The 12,684-nt window shown below is 53.1% G+C and overlaps 1 protein-coding gene across 1 annotated transcript in view; it reads right to left on the bottom strand.

Annotated features, from left to right (window-relative positions):
- Positions 1–445: 445 nt before the first annotated feature.
- The window catches only part of CLSTN3 (calsyntenin 3), a 196,989-nt gene continuing 184,750 nt past the window's right edge, over positions 446–12,684 (bottom strand). Inside the window, exon 18 of the mRNA XM_069650614.1 lies at positions 446–4,908. Coding sequence (XP_069506715.1) covers positions 4,765–4,908 — 144 coding nt within the window. The 3' untranslated portion in view covers positions 446–4,764. The remainder of the gene's footprint in view (positions 4,909–12,684) is intronic.

Genomic DNA, 12,684 nt, shown 5'->3' with positions numbered 1-12,684 from the left:
CATTCCCATTTGAGCCCCCATAGGGTTCAATGGGAATGGGGAGGGTGCTAATAATGGGCTCGCGACTTGCAAACCCGTTATTAGCGCCCTGATCCCTTAGCGGGACCCGTAAGGGACGTGTGATCAGACCACACGTTCCTTACGGTCCCTGCCAAGGGACCTTGGAATAGGGCGGTAAGGGATTATCGGCACCGGTCTCCATACCGGTGCTCGGTATCCCTTACCACCCAGGTCGTAATGACCTCCTCAGACACAACCCCGGTCTTCTGGTTCTACCAAAGGGCGCTTAGCTAGTGCCTGCTTCAATTTCTGTGATTTCTTAGGCTGCGTTTTCTCTATATGGACCCAACAGTCATACGCCCCTAGACAGATACACAGCACGCACCACAGATAACACCCAGACTCAACCCACACAGAACAAATCATGGATCCAAAGAACTCAAGATTCTCTTTTTCTTAAAATCCTGTTTTTCTGACCATTTCTTTTATTATTGACAGCATTACAGAGACACTGGTGAAGTTGTTCACAGTAAAATGGCGCACGGGGACAAGACAGGCCACAATTGTTACGAGGAGACGTTGAAAAAATAGAGAATTATATATATTTATATATATACCATAACAGGCATCTAACCGAAAGGATTTTGTTTTTGGTTCTCCCCTATCACTTCCCCAGACCCTATCTTCCCTCCCCAAAGAAGCCCCCAATGCCTTCCCCGCGGTATGCCCGCCCCCGCCAATCCTAGAGATCGCTCAATCAAGTCTGCACATTCAAGGCATTGCATACTGGTTTAGCCCCTTTTATGGCCATAGATAACGAATTACAGAAATGGAGGCATGGTAGGCTGGAGCGGCTATCTAACATGACAGTAGTGGGACACTGCAGACATGGGACGGGTTTGACAATGTTGGAGGATCCTGCAGGAAAGTCTCTCTTCACTCCGGTGGGTGAAGTGGGTATGTATGCTTTGGGAGTTTATAATACTGAGGCTAAAGTGGTTTCCCACTGAAGAGAAGATTCTAGAAGATCTGCTGGGGAGTCTCCAGCACGGTTCCATGTGTTAAAATCGTGACAAAAATGGCTGTGTACACAAAATATCGTGGCAAAAAGGCAGTGGTTTTGTCGCCGCAATCCATTTAAAGGATGCGGGGGACACCCCCGCAACCCAGAGACCCATTATACCATTTAAGGGGAGCAGGGGACACGCCCGCAACCCCCGCTCCCTTTAAATGGTGAAATGGGATACACACAAATACACAGCATTTGTGCCGCGATTTTTTTGTACAGGCGACATTTTTGCCACGACTTTATCACTGCATAACGCCACCACTGAGTTAAAATGTACTTATGTGTAGTAGTGCATTTACGCAGCCTCTCAACACCCAATAAAAGCACTTGAAACGCACATGCCTTAAACGCACATGCACGCTGGGGATGACCAGGGGACTGTGGGACATGATCTTAGAACTGTGAAAGTGTGACAAATCGCTCCATGTCATTGCAAAAGCTAAATGCTGAAGCATAGACCATGCTGCCGCCAAAGAAAAAGAGACCTAAATAATTAGCATAAGGCCTTAGTCATTCTGAAATGTTCTTCTGCAAAATAAGGCATTTGGACCATGAGGCTCCTGTCCAGAAATGTGATACATGTCCCAATGAAAACCAAAAGTGATTAGGGACTATAATGACAATAATTCAGAAGAAGTTTGATGGACCACGTGGACACCAACTTGCAGAGGTCCAGGGAGCCGGTGGCACACTTCAAGGGGGCCTTAATAGCAGCACCCAGGAATGCATTGCATGGTAGATTGACCAATTTGAGAGACGCAGTGGTAATGGGAAAGAGCACATACATTCAGAAATTACTCAATACCAGTAAAGGGCAGCCATGACGAAGATGCAATCTATGGTGGACCACTTGTCAGGCCACAAATAAGAGAACCATGGGCGGGAGTGTTAGGGTTTTCAATAGTCGATGAAAACCAGGCATGGGACGTATGCGGTGGAGGGGAGGGTGAGAAGTGTTCCTCACAACCAGTGTAGACAACAAGTTCTCAAAAGCATTAGAGAGGGAGAGTCAGCTATGTCCAGGCTGCAATGGATAGGGGGCTTGTTAAAGCGTTCTGCAGAACATTGGCGGACATCTTGGAGGCTCTGAAAGTGGAAAAGAAGCATGCGTGCAGGAAATACATTGGGGGTAATTATGAGGTAATTATGAGGTAGGCGGTAAGGGGTTAACGGCACTGGTAAATGTCTCATTACTGCCCCATTACGAGTTCTGCTCGCGCGACCTGCTAAGGCCACCTGGTAAAACCAGGCGTCCTTAGCGGGTCCCGCGAGCACCCTCCCCATTTCCATTGAGCCCTCGAATGGGAATGGGGATGGGTTCCTTGAATGAGGATTTACCAGGCCCTCCAAGGTCGGAATGGCCCGGTAATTGCTCATTCAAGCAACCCGGACCCGGTACCCGGTAAGGGGATAGCCATGCCGCTAATAGCGGCATGGTTACCTCCTACCTCGTAATGACCCCTAATGCATTCCAGATGTTCCATAACATCACCAACCACAAAATGGGTTTGGAATGCCAGTGGGATAAAGAGCTTGAAAGGGGCACCTGAAGGGACAGCAGAATGGAAGCCAGGTGAACCTTAAGGCACTAAGTAAGCATAAAAGACAGGAAGAATATCTTAATGGCTTAAATGGTGCAAAAGGGACTGATACAAATATGCGTCATAGCGGATTGATCAAAAGAACAGCGCGTGAGGTACACACATTTGCAGTGGTAGCACATTGAGTGGGCGTGGGGGTCATCTTGGTGCATTTAACACCAATCAGAAGATGAAATGTGAAGATCAAATCAACAACTAGGTATCCTCAGGAGATTGCTCATGGAAAACAAACCTACAACCATCAGAGGGAACAAACACATACCAGGGGTTTCTTTACACTGGCGGGCCACCAATCACGGCGGGCGCGACGATCTTACCATTCGTTAAGGAGCCCAAGAGGATGGTTTACACACAAAGAGACCAACAGCCATGACAGAGAGACAGGGACCATATCAATGTGAAAGGACCAGTGGGGCATCGGGTCAGACAGGAGAGGCCAATATGCATGAAAAATAAATATGAACCGCGAGGGACGTGCAAGGCACTGATTGCACAGGACAGGAGCCCTGCTAGTCAGTGATCATGGAGCCGCGAGGGACGTGAAAGGCACTGATTGCACAGGACAGGAGCCCTGCTAGTCAGTGATCATGGAGCCGCGAGGGACGTGCAAGGCACTGATTGCACAGGACAGGAGCCCTGCTAGTCAGTGATCATGGAACCGTGAGGGACCTGCAGAGCACTAACTGCACAGGACAGGAGCCCTGCTAGTCAGTGATCATGGAGCCGCGAGGGACGTGCAAGGCACTGATTGCACAGGACAGGAGCCCTGCTAGTCAGTGATCATGGAGCCGCAAAGGACCTGCAAGGCACTGATTGCACAGGACAGGAGCCATGCTAGTCCATGATCATGGAGCCGCGAGGGACCTGCAGAGAACTGATTACACAGGACAGGAGCCCTCCTAGTCAGTGATCATGGAGCCGCGAGGGACATGCAGAGCACTGATTGCGCAGGACAGGAGCCCTGCTAGTCAGTCATCATGGAAATCCAGGTGATTGTTTACACATTGCAGGTGCTTAGCCACCATAATAGAGAGGCAAGCCCTTACCAATAGTAGAGGACCTTCCAAAATCTTTGGAAGGCTTGGAATAAAAGATATGACAGCGAAAAAGGATAATCACTGATTAACAACTTTCCAGGAGTAGTTGGTGGGAGTGTGAAAAAGACTCAGATGATTGTGAAGGACCTTTCAAGGATTTCAACCTGGGATGGGCTAATGGATATGAGACATGTAAACAATGGCAAAAGGCCCAGCAAATAGAAATAACTTTCACAAGTCTTAAAACAATCAGAGGCAAGAGCACCACATCAATGCTGAAGGACCTGTCTGCGATGATTAATACTGAAGTGGCCAGGGGTGGAGAGGGGTTAGGGACGTAGTCAATTGTCAAGGACCCCTCCTGGACAGATGCTTTAGAGACAGGACATAGATCTGTCGTGCGCAGCTATGAGATGTAGACTCTCTTTCTTCTGAAGCACATGGAAGGCCTGAGTCATTAAAGAAAAGGTTTGAGGGAGCTCTGGACTCTCTGGCACAGTTACGGAGCCTTCCGCCTTCCTCGCAAGAGAAGGGGCATTGCATCCATGGGCAGGGCAGTTACAGGTAAGAAAAACCTAGTGGTGGACTTTGACACACAGATGCCTCAGGCTACTAATGCAATATCCTCACATCTGATGGCAGCAGCACATTGATTGGACCATTGGAGGGGGGAGGGTCGAGAGACGGCAGGGAGCATGCTATAGGGAGGGATCCCCCTTGCATTAACTGAGCTTATTTTTTCTTTAATCTTGGCCAACACCTTGTTGAGGGCTGGATAACAGACATAGGCTGTGGGTGTTCTTTCCAGGCAGTTCGGAATGTTTGCCAAGGGAGGCGTCTTCACCTCTCCCTCAGTTATTTACAAGCAGTCATGGAGGTGGGCTCTGGAGCCACCCCATCTAAGTTTTCTTCTGCTCAAAAAAATCCCCAAATAAATAAATAAATAATTCCATAGAAACGTGAAATAAATATATATCATTCACGGTGACGAGACGCGGCTGCGGTGGTGTGGTCCTCTCTGCTGGCGAGCGTGGCTTTCCTTTAATAAATCTTTTTTTTAATAGTGACGGCGGACGTGGCTTCCACTCTCGGTTCCTCCTACGATCTGCTGACTGTCGTCATCGACGTGGCTGACCTCACAGTCACTCGCCTCGTCCCTGTCTGCTCCGGCATCTTCGATTTCATGGCGTCTTTCATAGGACTGTCAAGGATTTAGACACAGCAGAGAAAAGAAATATAGTAACAAATGTTTATTAAGGGGCACAGCACAATTCAGTTTGTAGCGCATGCTATAGAAATGGTCACTACCTAGTGGGTAAACTAACTGCATAGCCACGGCCAGGAAAAGCATTGGGGATGCACAGGGAGGATTATAATGGGGTATTTCGATGATTTATTCTTAAAAAGCACAACTGACAGCCTGTGCTTCTATGCCTGCCTATGATTCACTCAATAACCAAGAAGATGGACCTGTAATAGTATTGTATATAGGGTTACTGGGGCAAAATGGGATTAATTTACCAAGAATAATACACTAGGTTATGCTGGGCAGAAAGAAGGGATTAGAGCCTAGGTGTTCTGCCCTACTGCCAACAATGTACCCATTGAGACACATCTAATCCTACAAATTCTGCTCGCGGGTACCTTCCCGCCCACCAGGACTGACTTGGCAGATGGCCCGGCACCTGCGAGCAGTCCATGTCGGATGCACCGGCACCATTCATGAATGGTGCCTAAAGGTTTCCTTCAAAGAAAAGTTAGTTAAAAGTTCAACTCTGGAATTGGTTAAGATCCCACCCACCTATACACCAGTTAGAGTCCGGGTAAATCAGAGACCCATTGAATGCCCTCTCCCCAGACCGACGCTGGATTTCACCCAAAGAATTTGCTATCCAGCCATCTGTTCTCCAGGTAAACAGCCTTCAATTCATCTGATAATCTCTTTAACAACAACTTCAATTGATATCATTTGAAAGTTTAAATGTTGTCAAATTGCAAAAGGTTTCAAACATTTTGCTTCTTCACTCCACTGGAGATATTTTATTTTAAGGTAATAGTTGAAAAGATGTAAACATGTATGTAACAGTTTTAATAACTGCATCACTGTTAGTTGAAAAGTTATGAAGGTTGTGTCTTAAATACTTTGCATGGCTTTTTAAAGAGTAATGGAGTGAATAAATAATGTTTTTTATCGGGGATAAAGAATACATAATGACACATCTCGAGTTGCCTGTTGGCTTTTTTCCATAAAAGCCACCACCCAATCCGCGATTATGGAGAAAACTATGCAATCAAACGTCCAATCAGGATGACGGTGAAAACGAATCCAATGAACTTCCAACAATAAGGCTTGGCAGCCTCAGGATTGGACTCTACTCTTCACGTCACTGGGAGCGGCTTCCAGAGCATAGGGCTCTGTCCAGAGTAACCTCTCTTACCCCAGAGAGACTTAGTAAAAGGCGGCAGTAACCATAGCGCCATATCGTTTGACCAAAGTCGTCGCTTTGCTACGTACCTAGACGTTGCTTCAATGGACCGTTAGGGTCGCTTAAGTGTGAGGGGGATGATCTTGACAGTGCTCCTAACTCTCACAAGAAGTCAAAGTAAGCCTCCACCCAGATAGAGATGGAATGTTCTTTCTAACCTCGCTATCCAGGCCTGATGGTTGAGTTTTGAGCAAACTGGAGTTTCAGACAGCAAGTTAGTATGTTCTCTGTAAAGCGCTCTGTTGCTTCTCGAAGCTCGGGCCGTGCTCAATATATACCATAATAATAATAATAAAGTGTTGCGTAGAGCCAACGCAGTCGATTAGGTTGGGATTAGCTAAGGGACCCACCAATAATGCATGATTGGGTTTGGAAACCTATTACAAGCTTTCTAGAGATGACAGGACCATATAAGTAACCACACAAAAGAGGCCGATGGTGCAGAGGCCCACTGGGAAATCTCCAGAGCTCCCTGTAGGCCAGCCCACCCCTGGCCAGGGTGCAGAGGCCCACCGGGAAATCTCCAGAGCTCCCTGTAGGCCAGTCCACCCCTGGTCAGGGTGCAGGGGCCCACTGCGAAATCTCCAGAGCTCCCTGTAGGCCAACCCACCCCTGGCCTGGGTGCAGAGGCTCAAGCTCCCTGTAGGCCAACCCACCCTGGCCAGGGTGCAGAGGCCCACTGGGAAATCTCCAGAGCTCCCTGTAGGCCAGCCCACCCCTGGCCTGGGTGCAGAGGCCCACTGGGAAATCTCCAGAGCTCCCTGTAGGCCAGCCCGCCCCTGGACAGGGTGCAGAGCCCACCCCTGGACAGGGTGCAGAGGCCCACTGGGAAATCTCCAGAGCTCCCTGTAGGCCAGCCCACCCCTGGCCTGAGTGCAGAGGCACGAGCTCCCTGTAGGCCAGCCCACCCCTGGCCAGGGTGCACAGACCCACTGGGAAATCTCCAGAGCTCCCTGTAGGCCAGCCCGCCCCTGGACAGGGTGCAGAGGCCCACTGGGAAATCTCCAGAGCTCCCTGTAGGCCAGCCCACACCTGGCCACGGTGCAGAGGCCCACTGGGAAATCTACAGAGCTCCCTGTAGGCCAGTCCACCCCGGGCCAGGGTGCAGAGACCCACTGGGAAATCTCCAGAGCTACCTGTAGGCCAGCCTACCCCTGGCCTGGGTGCAGAGGCCCAAGCTCCCTGTAGGCCAACCCACCCCTGGCCAGGGTGCAGAGACCCACTGGGAAATCTCCAGAGCTCCCTGTAGGCCAGTCCACCCCTGGTCAGGGTGCAGAGGCCCACTGGGAAATCTCCAGAGCTCCCTGTAGGCCAGCCTACCCCTGGCTTGGGTGCAGAGGCCCGAGATCCCTGTAGGCCAACCCACCCCTGGCCAGGGTGCAGAGACCCACTGGGAAATCTCCAGAGCTCCCTGTAGGCCAGCCCACCCCTGTCCTGGGTGCAGAGGCCCGAGCACCCTGTAGGCCAGCCCACCCCTGGCCAGGGTGCAGAGGCCCACTGGGAAATCTCCAGAGCTCCCTGTAGGCCAGTCCACCCCTGGCCAGGATGCAGAGGCCCACTGGGAAATCTCCAGAGCTCCCTGTAGGCCAGCCTACCCTGGCCTGGGTGCAGAGACCCGAGCTCCCTGTAGGCCAACCCACCCCTGGCCAGGGTGCAGAGACCCACTGGGAAATCTCCAAAGCCCCCTGTAGGCCAGTCCACCCCTGGTCAGGGTGCAGAGGCCCACTGGGAAATCTCCAGAGCACCCTGTAGGCCAGCCTACCCCTGGCCTGGGTGCAGAGGCCTGAGCTGCCTGTAGACCAACCCATCCTGGCCAGGGTGCAGAGACCCACTGGGAAATCTCCAGAGCTCCCTGTAGGCCAGTCCACCCCTGGTCAGGGTGCAGAGGCTCACTGGGAAATCTCCAGAGCTCCCTGTAGGCCAGCCCACCCCTGTCCTGGGTGCAGAGGCCCGAGCTCCCTGTAGGCCAACCCATCCCTGGCCAGGGTGCAGAGACCCACTGGGAAATCTCTAGAGCTCCCTGTAGGCCAGCCCACCCCTGTCCGGGGTGCAGAGGCCCGAACTGCCTGTAGGCCAACCCACCCCTGGCCAGGGTGCAGAGACCCACTGGGAAATCTCCAGAGCTCCCTGTAGGCCAGCCCACCCCTGTCCTGGGTGCAGAGGCCCGAGCTCCCTGTAGGCCAGCCCACCCCTGGTCAGGGTGCAGAGGCCCACCGGGAAATCTCCAGAGCTCCCTGTAGGCCAGCCCACCCCTGGCCTGGGTGCAGAGGCCCACTGGGAAATCTCCAGAGCTCCCTGTAGGCCAGCCCACCCCTGGCCAGAGTGCAGAGGCCCACTGGGAAATCTCCACAGCTCCCGGTAGGCCAGCCCACCTCTGGCCAGGGTGCAGGGACCCACAGGGAAATCTCAAGAGCTCCCTGTAGGCCAGCCCCCCCCCGGCTTGGGTGCAGAGGCCCGAGCTCCCTGTAGGCCAGCCCACCCCTGGCCGGTGTGGAGAGACCCACTGGGAAATCTCCAGAGCTTCCTGTAGGCCAGCCCGCCCCTGGAGAGGGTGCAGAGCCCACACCTGGACAGGGTGCAGAGGCCCACTGGGAAATCTCCAGAGCTCCCTGTAGGCCAGCCCACGCCTGGCCAGGGTGCAGAGGCCCACTGGGAAATCTCCAGAGCTTCCTTTAGGCCAGCCCACCCCTGGCCAGGGTGCAGAGGCCCACCGGGAAATCTCCAGAGCTCCCTGTAGGCCAGCCTACCCCTGGCCTGGGTGCAGAGGCCCGAGCTCCCTGTAGGCCAACCCACCCCTGGCCAGGGTGCAGAGACCCACTGGGAAATCTCCAGAGCTCCCTGTAGGCCAGCCCACCCCTGTCATGGGTGCAGAGGCCCGAGCTCCCTGTAGGCCAGCCCACCCCTGGCCAGGGTGCAGAGGCCCACCAGGAAATCTCCAGAGCTCCCTGTAGGCCAGCCCACCCCTGGTCTGGGTGCAGAGGCCCACTGGGAAATCTCCAGAGCTCCCTGTAGGCCAGCCCACCCCTGGCCAGGGTGCAGAGGCCCACTGGGAAAACTCCACAGCTCCCTGTAGGCCAGTCCACCTCTGGCCAGGGTGCAGGGGCCCACAGGGAAATCTCAAGAGCTCCCTGTAGGCCAGCCCCCCCCGGCTTGGGTGCAGAGGCCCAAGCTCCCTGTAGGCCAGCCCACCCCTGGCCGGTGTGCAGAGACCCACTGGGAAATCTCCAGAGCTCCCTGTAGCCCAGCCCACGCCTGGCCAGGGTGCAGAGGCCCACTGGGAAATCTCCAGAGCTCCCTGTAGGCCAGACCATCCCTGGCCAGTGTGCAGAGGCCCATTGGGAAATCTCCTTAGCTCCCTGTAGGTCAGCCCGCCCCTGGCCAGGGGGCAGAGGCCCACTGGGAAATCTCCAGAGCTCCCTGTAGGCCAGCCCACCCCTGGCCAGGGTGCAGAGGCCCACTGGGAAATATCCAGAGTGCTCTGTAGGCCTTCCCACCCCTGGGTAGGGTGCAGAACCCCACTGGGTACTCTCCAGAGCTCCCTGAAGGCCAGTTCACCCCTGGCCAGGGTGCGTGCAGATGCCCACTGGGTACTCTCCAGAGCTCACTGTAGGCCAGCCCACCTCGGCCAGGGTGCAGAGGCCCACTGGGAAATCTCCACAGCTCCCTGTAGACCATCCCACCCCTGGACAGGGTGCAGAAGCCCACTGGCTACTCTCCAGAGCTCCCTGTAGGCCAGTCCACCTCTGGCCAGTGTGCAGATGCCCACTGTGAAATCTCCAGAGCTCCCTGTAGCCATCCCACCCCTGGCCAGGGTGCAGAAGCCCACTGGGTACTCCCCATCGCTCCCTGTAGGTCAGTTCCCTTCTGGCCAGGGTGCAGATGCCCACTGGCAAATCTCCAGAGCTCCTTGTAGGCCAGTCTACCTCTGGCCAGGGAGCAGATGCCCACTTGGAAATCTCCAGAGCTCCCTGCAGGCCAGTCCACCCATGCTACTGTCTGAACTGAGTCACGACTCTGAGGACAAAGAGCAAAGAGCACAAGCTCGAAGTCGCACCAGCAGCTGACAGAGCCTCAGAACGCGGCCTAAACATTTTAAATGACACCACCGCTAAGGCACCCACACTCCGAGGAATACCTTTGGGGCAGTTCATGCTTTCTGGAGATCAGCTGCCCCCATTCCCCATCTGTGCTAGGCCGCCACTGAATCGGAAGGGCGTGCAGCCCATACTTCCGGCTCAGTGGGCCTTGACAGTGGCCTCCATCTGCTGATCTTGCTAGCAGCTGATCCGGACACCAACTCTCGGACCTGGGGCATGACACCCATGCCTTCCCTTACCCTAAAGGCACACGAGTGGCCTACAGGGACAGTCAGAATAAGACAAATGACCTGAAGAAATGTGACCACAGTGTCATAAGCGTCAGAGTCCTGCGGGGGGCCTGTGGGAAGCCACTGCAGATCTGTGGTGCCTCAGAGTCCTGAGCGTGTGCCTTGCCCGCTCAGCGGCCTGACCTATTCTGCTTCTCAAGGCAGCGCTGCAGCATGATTTAGCTGAGAATAGGCCAGTGGCCCAATGGGGCGCCCACTAAAGGTGTATCCAGGAAGCCCTAAAACTGCCTGTGGCCCCTGTGGGTGACCCTAGATAAAAAGGTTAGGGGATAACAAACGCTTCAACCGAAGATTTAAGACTTATCTCATCTAACACTATTTTTTACTGAACATAAAGCATGAACTTATTTTTAAGAGATATAAAGTACATAAACAATGCATATGTTTTGACTTTCCTGGTATTCAAGATAAGGACATGGTTGCTTATTACGCGGCCCTGCATATGTGTTAAACTTCAACTCTGATGATTCCTAGCGAACATAGTCAGTGGTGAAGGATCATGGGAGTTGGAGTCCAAAACATCTGGAGAGGTTTATAATGAGTAACCATTCATCTAATTTCTCTCACACTCCCCTTCTGAGAGCGTAGCCTTAATCTACCTCTTTCCTCCCTTCCTCCTCTTCAACTAATCCAGAATAGGACTGCAAGACTTATACTTGGCCTCAAGCCCAGGGACCGCATCTCTCCAGCCCTAGAAGCTCTCCGTTGGCTCCCGGTGAATGCAGGAATCAAATTCAAGACCCTGCATCATCCACAAGGCTTTCTGGGGCCTGGAACAGGCTGACTCCCACCCTGACACAGCCCTCTCTAACCTTCACCTTTCCATCTCTAACACTCTCTACAGTCTTGCCCCTGTCATGAGGGTCCGACTGAAACCTGCCAAAAAGTGCAACTCTTGGTACGACTCTGATCTGGCTGCTCTTAAATGCAAGTACAGAGCAGCGGAACGGAAATGGGGATCCTCAGATGCACCGTCTGACAAGCTGGCCAGCAGCCTTTCTTCAAAGTCAATACCGACTCCTCATCAGGTCCAAAAAGAGAGTCCATATTCAAGCCTGCATCTCTGCAGCATCTAACAACATGGCAGGACTGTTCAAAGTCTGCAAGGAACTGGCCAACCCTACTGCAGCGTCATCCTCTACTGCACCCACCCAGGCCCTTTGCTCAGCCCTGCCTGCTTGCTTCACCGCCAAAACACAGGACATCCTGACCTCTCTCACCTCCACACACACCCATGCACCAACATTTCTTTGCACCCCCCCCCTCGGCTGCCTCCTCCCCTCCACTTTTTCTCTCCTCCCTCTCCCCTCTCACACCTGAGGAGGTCTCTAGACAAGTCAGTCTATGAAAGCCTCTTCCAAACAGGTGGCCCCCTGCCCTTCCAAAACCATCAAGGACAACATTGACATTCTTGCTCCAGCCTTGGCAGAACTCTGTAATCTCTCCTTCGCCACTGGAGTTTTCCCCACTTCTCTCAAGCAGTGTCTTGTGCATTGTCTGCTCAAAAAACCTTCTGCCAACCCTTGCATTCTGGTAAACTACTGCCCGATCTCTATCACCCCCTTCCTGGGAAGACTCCTGGAGAGGTTGACTGAATCTGTTGGTTGTCTCCATGACCATCAGTCTGGCTTTAGAGCATCCAGAGGCACTGAAACTGCTCTTCTGAACACCTGCTCTCAAATCTTGACTCTTACTCCCCCTCTGTCCTCATCATTTTTCTTGACCTCTCTTCTGCTTTTGACACAGTGAACCACAACATTCTGATATCCCATCTCCGTGACACCCTGGGGATCACTGATCACTGATCAGGCCTTGGTGTGGCTTGCCTCATTTCTCCCTGACCATCCTTCCCAGGTGGAACGTGGGTCTTTTCTCTCTGCTATCATTCTCTCTACTTGTGGTGTCCTCCAGGGATCTAACCTATCCCCCTGGTTCTGCAATGTCTACATGGCCCCTCTGGCCCACAGGATCTTTGCCTTCACCTCCAATTGTCAGTCTTATGCGGATGGCACACAGCTCTCTTTCAGGCTACCCTCGGCCTCCTCCTCCTCAAGCATTCCTTACTGTCTGTCCGCAATTCAGTCTTGGTGTGCTGCGAACAACC

This window comes from Ambystoma mexicanum, chromosome 3p, assembly GCF_040938575.1.
Source record: "Ambystoma mexicanum isolate Mex_15411 chromosome 3p, UKY_AmexF1_1, whole genome shotgun sequence".
NCBI lineage: Eukaryota > Metazoa > Chordata > Amphibia > Caudata > Ambystomatidae > Ambystoma > Ambystoma mexicanum.
This window is presented reverse-complemented; position numbering and strand designations above follow the sequence as displayed.